The following is a 10,008-nucleotide window of genomic DNA, read 5'->3' as shown; positions in this document are numbered from 1 at the left end:
TGGAAGTGGGAGGTGGTAATAGCTTACACAGGTTTTCCCAGGAATGCAGGGAGGGAATAATTCCCTCAGTTCCCAAAAATCTTAAAATTAGGGGTAAGGGGGTTTGAAAGGAAGTGGCTGCATCAACAAAACAGCAAACTCATTGTGGTTGAGCTGAAAGAAGTCTGATCCCCAGAGGTACAGAAAGTTCTGCGAGTTTCACATGACACTGGTTGACCTCCGCGTACCTGCTGAAATGCCAGAAGTCTGATGAAGGAAGAAGAAGGCACAGCTAGAGTGATTTGTATATTTGTTTATTTTAACTTGGCAAGGAATGTATGACACTGAAACATGTCTTCATTCCTTAAAAGACTGATCATATCTGGCTACTAAATACAACAAACATGACACAAAAAAACACATTACAGAAACACACACAAAAAAAATCTAAAGTCTGTTGCCTTGCTGAACAGATGTTGGCGCAATCCTATCACACCCCATTCGAACTTGGCTTGAACCAAACAGCATTTACACTGTCTGCACTGTGCACAATCTGCACCCAGAAGAGCAATATTCATCATAAATCCTGAGGATGTCAGAGATGAAATACACAACAGGGAAGGAAAATAAATCATGAGAAAGGGTGTATGAGTAATTACAGCCAAACACAGAAGCCAAGGAATCGTATTACAGTCAACCGAATGAAGTCCAAATAAACTCACTCCAGACAGGAGGAGAACATTTTTAAAGCCTATTCAAAACAACTGATGACAAATGCCAAAGATTGAGAGCTGCAGGGGAAAATACACACAGAGACAAGAGAAAAAAAATGAACAACAGAACAAAAAAAAAAAAAAGAAAAAAAAGTAGGTACACAGATAATAAATATTAATGCTCAATGCTTTATAGAATTAAATTTTACTTTATTGTGCAATTCCTTCAACTGGAGCAATCTGTAACATGTATTTACAGCAGAACTGGAAAGTAGTCCCAGCTTTTCTCTTCTACATGTGACCAGACTGGAATGACGCGGTGAGTAAGCGGTTGTGGTTCTGTAGGACTGTACATTAATTAAAAAAACAGTGTTGTCCATATTAGCCACAGAGCTCGGCTGGAGCGCTCTTCAGAACGGGGAGAGGCTTGGCACTTTGATATTGATGTCTCCAATGTTGATGTTGCGGGGAATCTCGGGCAGGTTCATGTTCTTCACGGCAGAGACGGCGCGAGCAGGGGCCGCTGACAGACCTCCCTGCCCAAGGAAAACACCACGAAAATACCTTTACAGTCTGTGTGTGTGTGGGAAACTTACTCTGGTGATGAAGAACATCACTGTAAATGATTTTCTAAAGATTAATCATCAAGTGACCGCATGCACAGAAAATATTAAATCAGTGTGTCCCCTTAATTAAAATAAATACCTGACCACATTTCTGACTCCAGATCTGACTGAACTGCTGACGTTAACTTTAAAGTTGATCAGTAAAGTGAGCTTAAAAACTTAATTAAAAAAAAAAAACTTGATTGAAAAATACACATTTAACCATGCAGTGTCTATGTCATGCTTTGTAAACATATACTACAATTTGCAAGTTCAAATAAGCTGCAGTTTTTAAGATAAAACTTATAGAGCAGAAAGAGCCTGACCTCCGACTTCTCCATACGATTCTGCACCTCCACCTGTGCAACAATCTCATTCATGTTGGTCTCCAGCACCATTCCTCCCATCACCACCTCCTGCAAGATGTAATGGACCTGCAGGGAAACACAACAGCGGGTAACACAAGGCTTTTCTTCATGTTCCAATCTGCTCACTCACAGCTCCATTCTGATGTTTTCATTTGGGAATTCTTGGTATTTTCAGGAACATAAAACTGTCTTCTACTGCAGACCTGAGTTCAAGCACCCTAAATTTATCTCCATAGGTCTCAAAGCCCTTTGTGTGTGTGTGTGTCCACATATGAAAAAACAACAATATCACGACCTTTTTGAGAGCAAATGTAAAAATATGTCAAAGATTCATCTTGAGAACATTCCTCAGGCCAATCCCCATCACACCATATGACATCAATTTCCTGCTGGGAAAATTCAATCAGGATGGTTGTACATGTGTCTAATCAGCTACACAAGAAGGGGGTCATGTTCCAACATGAACATTAAAGATATTCATTCTAAAGAAGACACAGATTTATTTTTTATTCAAAATAAGGCAGTCGGTTACCTTGACTACTGAAATCTAACCAGTTCATCTACGGGTTCATGTGAATGTTTGTCAATTCTGAACCAACTCCCCTGAGACGTGCTGAGATATTTTGTTTCAAAGAATGAGATGGACAAAGTGCTGTTGAGTCTGGAAATGTTTAAACACTCGCATCTTTCTTTTCCCTTCTTATTTTAGCTGTGTAGTTGTATGATGTGGGCTTGGAGTGCATGATCCAACTTCTTTAAATATTTTTATATTTTATCTTCAATAGGTAGAACCTTCTCTTACAAGGACTTCAATGTTATTCAACCAATCACCACAATTATAAATGAAATCTTTGGTCTTGTACTTTATAAACAATATTTTTCACATAAAATGCATGAAGTCTGAAACTCCTGGACCTCAGTAATAAATGGGATTGCTTCTTAGCACAGTTTACCAGCCCTCTGCTGCAGCTTCCTTTGTTTATTTTTTGTTTGTCTTTCTGTTTTTAGTTTTGTCTTCTAATACAGAGCTCCCAAAAAAGTAAAACTTATCCCGAAAACTTACATATCAACCCATTCAGACCATATACACATTTCAACTAGTGTTCTTTAACCTTTAACCAGTGTGCAAAAACAGCCTACATCAAAGTGAGGCCCCGCAGAAAAAGTTTAAACTGGTTAAAACTATAAATTTAAAATAAGTCTATAAGGGCTTCAACTTTTGGCAACAGTTGTAAATAACTGACTTGTAAAGGTGTATTTAAATAAGTTTAAGACATTGTATGGACCAGTGGGTTTTTATGTACAAACCCCAATTTTTAAAAAAAAAAAAAAAAGTAGGGATGTTATTAAAAATGAAAAAAAATAAATAAATCTGAATCCAATTTGCAAATCTTACAAACCCATTTCTTATTGCCAGTAGAACATAAATAACATGTCAGATGTTGAAACAAACATTTTACCAGTTCATGGAAAATATTAGCTCATTTTGAATTTCATGGCAACAACACATCTCAAAAACTTTGGAACAGGGCAACAAAAGGCTGGGAAAGTAACTGCCACAAATAAACAATTGGGGGGGCATCTGACATTAAAAAAGAGGCATTTTGAGAGAGACAGAGCTTCTCACGTAAAGACGGGTAGAAGTTCTCCAATCTGTGACAGATCAATCTGTGAGTCTGAAATTTGTGGAACAAAGGACAAGGCTGAAGGTCAAATCTGGATGCTTGTGATCTTTAGGTTGCACTGCATTAAAAACAGACACGATTCTCAACTGGGAATCACTGCACAGGCTGAGGAGCACATCCAAAAATCACTGCCTGTGAAAACATGAAATCCACAATTGCAGATTAAAGTTTTATAATGCTTAACAGAAGCCATGTGTGGAAACGGTCCTGAAATACCACCATCTTCTCTCGACCAGAGCCCATTCAAAATGGTCTGAAGCAAAGTGGAAACTGTTCTGTGGTCAGATTAATCAAAATGTGAAATTCTATATGGAAATCAGGGATGTGGTGTCCATCGAACTAAAGCATAAAGGGACCATCCAGCTTGTTATTAGTGAACAGATCAAAAAGCCAGCATTCCTGATGGTATGAGGGATGCTCCACAACGCTAAACATCACCCTGTTCCAACTTTTTAGATGTGTTGCTGCCATCAAATTAAAAATGAGCTAATTCTGGATCAGCTGAGCTCATCATAATTCCCCTTTATTCCCCAGCTTGTTGCATACAAGAGGAGTGTACTAGGTGTTTTTATTTGCCAACTTTGCCAGCTGAGGTAGAAGGAAGACAGAGTATGAATAAACAAGTAGGGAGAAATCATTTTGACAGATATTGGACCAGCTGGCTTATTTGAAGAAAGCATTTTTCCACATCCAGAAGAAGCTTTACAACAAAAACAACACTTGCTGTGTAGTTGTACTGTGAGGTTTGTACTGAAAGAAACTTGGAGTCATATTAAAATATCTGTGGTCTGCTGCTGTCGTACCAACTGGAAACTGCACGTCGTTCTGACACTGACGACAGTTTGTATTTCAGTCGAATCATTCTGTGCTGCTACAGCTGAGATACTTATTTATTACCAGAATGGTAATCTATTATTTTTTATGTTTAAATTATTCAAATATTTTGTTACTATTCAATCTATACAGCGCTCTGAAAAGAAAAAAAAAACAAACAGGTAATTTGTGAAGCTAACAGTTAAAAACCCAAACACTTTGAAAACACGTCCAAAGAAAGCTTCTTTTGACGTGATCTTGTTAACTGAGATGCTAAACTGGAGAATATTAAGCTTGCTGTGAAAATTATTGATATGATTCATTTTCCCTCATTATTTGATATATTCTTGCAGCTCTACCTAGCAGCAGACTGGGAAAGGAGCAGCTCAAAGGAACCAAAACATCAAGCAGACACCAAACACCGACTCACCTTATCCATGTGGAATATGAGGTCCAGCTCACAGACGTTTTCAAAGCACTTATCCAGCGTTTCCACAAACACCTACAAGAACAGAATGATCTTGTCATATAGAGAAATACCTTCTGAGAGAAGAACTCACTAACTCACTGACTCTCTGGTTTATTCAGATAAAGGTATATCAAGGAAAATCTCTGTCAGGTAAATGCATCACATTAAGAAAGCAACTGATAAAAACCCAAGAGAAATTGGTGAGCAGCAAGCAGGTATTTGCAGGTATTTGAAGCTGCTGGTGTGTGAAATAACAAGACACTCTCCATGCAGGATCCTCTAGATGCAGTAGACCTCTAAACTGCAACTTTGGGAGGCAGTTCTGGTATCCTCAAATAAGATCCAGATAGAAACTATCTAAGGATTTACAAGTTCAATAGATGGGAGAGTTGTTAAGGTAAGACCAAAAGAAGGGCTCTCTTCTTAACAAGGATCTTAATATGGAAAAACTTTTTTTTTTTATCTGTTTTTGGAAAAATGTTCTCCTACATAATGCAAAAAGTGCATATATAACTTAATATATTATTTGACAATAAAACTGTCATTCAGCCGGCTATGATTTTATGGCTATAATATAATAATCCACCACATTTTTCTGACAAAAAGATGCTTCGCGTTATAATAACAATTTATCTTAGTGTACCAAATGTGTAGTTCTACCTTCCTACGTGTTTTGGCATCTATAATATACATGTATATATAATAAATTAAAAGTTTAGTCTCCCAGAAAGACCAAGACAAACTCATCCATGCATTCATCTCCAGTAGACTGGATTACTGTAATGGTCTTTTAACAGGACTTCCTAAAAAGAGCATTAAACATCTGCAGCTCATCCAAAACGCTGCTGCTAGAGTTTTAACCAGGACTAAGAGATCTGAACACATCACACCAGTTTTGAAATCTTTACACTGGCTTCCAGTCAGTCACAGAATAGATTTTAAAACCCTTCTGGTTGTTTACAAATCCCAGAATGGTTTAGGCTTTTGTTTTATGTAAAGCACTTTGAATTGCCCTGTACATGAAATGTGCTATACAAATAAACTGCCTTGCCTATAATAATCAGGATTATGCTTGCTCGACAAAACAGCGTAGTTGTTATAAACTCAAGGAAATCATAATGTTTATTTTATCTGACAAGAGTGTCTCTGCACTGTCACAGTTGATTGAAGGAGGGGAAGCTGGATTATTGCACAAAAGTAAGTCCCTGTAGGATTACAATTTCTATTTTACAAGAACTCTTATCAAACTAAATTAGTCATGGTCAGACATAAAGCAGAAGGTTCAGTTACAGTTCAAACAACTTTCTCTCATTTATCTCATTCTGATAATGTGAAAAACACTTATTGCAGCAGCTATTTATTCTAGATAAAATAATGACTGAGGACTGATTTATTCATTTAATATCCTGACTTGCTGTATTCCTCATATGACATATTATCATTCCTGATCATATGTCATCTGCGATTACCCTTTCGATGCTTTCTTGTGACATTTTGAGACAGAAATCTGACCAGATTGGACCATCTATGTATCACTTTTAACATGACACCTCTGCAATTCAAACTTCTGTTATGTTAAAAGTGATGCATTTATGGTCCGATCTAGTCAGATTTCTGTCTCAAAACATAACAAGAAAGCACCGAGAGGGTAATCACAGATGACACCAACATGTATTTCATGAAGGAAAGGGACTTTAATGTTTACATTTGAGATCCATCAGAGGGTGCTGTGGAAAAGGGATATTATGTGTGATCTCCACAATAGAAATGTCACATCAAGTGTTTTGTCACAACAATCCAAAAGAGCAGCTGACCTGAATCAGGTCCAATATGCCGAGCTCACTCTCAGACGAGTCCACGCAGAAGACAAAGTAGAGGGTGGCATAATGTCGGTAAATCAGCTTGTAGTCGGAGCCTCCAATAAGACTGAAAGGTTTAAAAAGCAATCATTTTAATGACAAGACTGGCTTTATGTTAATCACGCTGAGGAGGGAAATGACAGCTCCACTCTGTCTAACAAATGCAGTAAATACATGCTAAGATTAAATAAACTCTTGGACCAATGAAAAACAGTTGAGAGAAGTGACTGAAACTTATGTGTGTTTGCCTCCATCTAATGGTTTAATCTGAGCTACTGCAGTCTGCTGCTGGCTCTTCCAGTATGTTATCAACTAATGTCAGCTTTTGTGTTGACATCAGTTTAAATAAACTCTAAATGTGGCTCAGGGGCTTACAAATATTAGTCTCAATTAATTATGTCAACACAACTCTAGTAATGGTTACATGGTAGTACATTTGCTTATTTTTTTCAAATACAAACAGAAGAGAAAACAATACTTGCCTTCCACCCTCCAAGAAGTTGCAAACATTGTCATCTCTCTTAGATACCAAATGAAAAGTCTCCCGAATTATTTGCTGCTGCATGTCCTCTGCCTGCAAGAAGACATGTTGAGACTAAGTGCTAAACAAGCTGCAAAATCCTAGTCTGCATTAACAGATTAAACCCAGAAAATAATAAAACTTATCAACATTTATCCATCCAATCCTTTTTCTATTACTTATATGGGTCTGGTTTGCTGGAAAAGCAGTTTAAGCAGAGTTGCATAAGCCTCTCTCTCACTGGCCACCTTTTTTAAGTTTTTCCTGTGGATTATTGAAGTTTACCTCGACTAAGCTGACAAGACATGGTTAGAAACTTGTTAGAAATACAAACAACTGTTTCAATCTACGCCTCACCTGAGTGACTGAACTTCTATAAGTGATAAAGAACTCCCTTTCTTCAGGGGAAGATCATTTACATTTCAATCAAATTCTTGCGGTCTTAGCCCATTATTATCAATGTGGAGAGCATTTTGACTCAGCTCTGTTTTTACCACAAAAGACAGATTCAGTGTGTCAATATGCTCCACTCATCATTTGCTCAGCCATCTTCTGGCTGAGAGACAGGAGAATAAGTAAATAAAATTGTGACAACCCAACGTTACTGACAGCAGTTATAACTGTTAGATCACCACAGACAATAATACACAGTCTTTATAAGACCTACCTGCATGTTTTAGGATTAGCTTAAAAATGTTTAGGAATAGATTAAAAAACCTTTTTCCAACAAACCCCTATCAAATGCCTTATTTTTTAGGAACTCTGACATGAGGGTGATCTACAGCTGAAAACTCTAGTGAGCCGTGTAAGTAAGGTCGTGTCATAGCCTTACTTCATTTATGCATGTCATTATACAAATAAAGCGGATATTAGAGATAAGACATTATGTGTGCCAATATATTGTTTTCCTCTTTAAAAAAATTACCATGGCCCATCTTAAGTAGAAGCTCTAGGGTAAAACTTACATGAATTAACAATGGCCAAAATCTGTAATTTTAAGAAAAATCTTGTGGTTAAACAAATGGGGACAGTGTCTAATAACAGAGACACGTGACTGTAAAGAACTGAAACTCAGGAGTTTGTTCACTGACATTAAAGCAAGCTTGTCTTACCTGGCGTCCTTTAATTGTTTTGTGTAAAACAATTATGAATACACACTAATCAAGACTGCCCTAAAATTTCTTGTGGTGGTGATGAAACACAAATCTACAATAACGTTTTGCTCTTGACGGCTAGCAAAAGAAACAGAAAAATGCTATTGTTATGAGCAGAAAAACTTAAATACTCACAAAATACTGATAGAATCTTATCAGTCGCGGCTTCCCGTGGTTGTTAAAGATCAATATAGCTTTAATCATGTCTACTACTTGGAGTTACTATTCTACAATATGCGATTATGAGCAAATATTTGATATTTCAATTACGTTAGCTTGAGTGCTAAGTAGCCTGTCAGAAACCGGAAGTCATTAAAGTGGTTTACATCCTGTTGCGTCTCCTCAGGCAGAAGTCGACCTCAACCAAACACTGATTATATTTGTTCCGCATGTGATAGTTTAACCCTGTCAGTCAAGGATTTCCTCTTTTGTCATTTTGATTGAATGACTTTTTATTTTTAAAATCTATTAGAATTAATAGAAATCAAATATAGTGCATATAGTGTACTTTTTAAAATCCTTGTCCCAAAAAAAGGAAATCACCAAAGATGCAATAAACTTCCAGTGTTTTGACTTGTATAATATATGTTAGTGTAAAAGATATGACTGTGAAAAATAAATAAATAAAATCATCCTCATTGAAGACATAATGCTCTCAAGGTCAGAAAACACATTACTCATGTACCAAGCTAACTTGTAACAGTAAAGGAAGATTAGTAAAGTCCACATTGTTATTTAGATTTAGATTAGGATGATGGAATTGCATGGTTAATATAGCTGTCATTTCAGTCATCATTTTCCCCATGTGTTGGCCAGTTGAGCATTCTCCCCCAGACACATTATATAATTTTGCAGTCTTTGTGGCTAATGCACCATCAATTGCGGCTCCACATAATTACTGGTACCCTTTGTACCTTTGTTGGCTGCCTCATGCTGCCTTGAAAACCCACAGCCATGACACACAAACTATAACCTCTTTTTGCTGTGATTTACAGTTGCTGCTGTGTAAATTCAAAAATATGATTAAAAGCAACAGATCACAAACATAAATATGGATGTGCCAAAAGAAAACATGTTTAGGATTTGTTCCTCAACCGCAGAACTGACAAAGGACTTAGACTGAGCTAAATTAAATAAGAAAGGACCAAGGTCTTCACCTTATAACAAAGCTTATTTATTGCACATTTATACCAAGGTATATTTGTCCATTAACAAATGTAAGAAACAGTGCAACTCTTCTTCTGTGCTTTAAGTGTTACTGTTAATTTATGTAGAATTAAAATCACCTGTAGCTAGTTTTTACTTGCTGTTGTTTATTCATAACGTATCTGATACCAGTGCAAAAAAACAAATAATTTAACCATCAAATATGTTATATTTATGTTATATTTAGATTCTAGGCTGTAAGAGGACAATTAACTTGTTCTGAGAAACCAAACTTCTGACATGGTCAGAAACATCTAATGTTGAATCATGGCTGAAGATGTTTTTCTGGACCTTTCCTTCATGTTGGAAAGAAAAAGAATCTTTAAAAAAATAACTGTGATGTTCATAAAAGATGATCATTCTGGGTTAAAAAAAAATAAATAAATAAAAAAAGCAACACCATATTTTAATTTACAAAAGATATACCCTTAATTGTTACCTAAATTTGGCTATCTCCACAAATTCCCCATGCCAATGCTTACTGAGACTAATTTTAAACTCATATCACTCATTCATTTTAGTCTTGTGACTGACTGCCAGGGTGTATTCTATCTTTCACTGTAGTGGCTTTTCACAGCGGGACAGAGGAGATATAGAAACTTGATTGATGAACAGGTAGATGACTGGATGGATGGAT

At 36.6% G+C, this 10,008-nt stretch overlaps 1 protein-coding gene across 1 annotated transcript; it reads right to left on the bottom strand.

The window, feature by feature from the left end:
* Positions 1-277: 277 nt before the first annotated feature.
* On the bottom strand, positions 278-8,503 carry ap3s2 (adaptor related protein complex 3 subunit sigma 2). Its single transcript, XM_041992105.1, has 6 exons — positions 8,301-8,503; positions 6,974-7,065; positions 6,447-6,558; positions 4,594-4,665; positions 1,624-1,731; positions 278-1,228 (listed from the first exon to the last, which is right to left on the bottom strand). Exons 1-6 carry the CDS (start codon positions 8,367-8,369, stop codon positions 1,103-1,105), a joined length of 579 nt encoding a protein of 192 aa, XP_041848039.1. The 5' UTR covers positions 8,370-8,503; the 3' UTR covers positions 278-1,102.
* Positions 8,504-10,008: the final 1,505 nt, after the last annotated feature.

This window comes from Melanotaenia boesemani, chromosome 1 (assembly GCF_017639745.1).
Source record: "Melanotaenia boesemani isolate fMelBoe1 chromosome 1, fMelBoe1.pri, whole genome shotgun sequence".
NCBI lineage: Eukaryota > Metazoa > Chordata > Actinopteri > Atheriniformes > Melanotaeniidae > Melanotaenia > Melanotaenia boesemani.
Note: the sequence above shows the minus strand (reverse complement) of the source record. Positions and strands in the feature narration are given on the sequence as shown.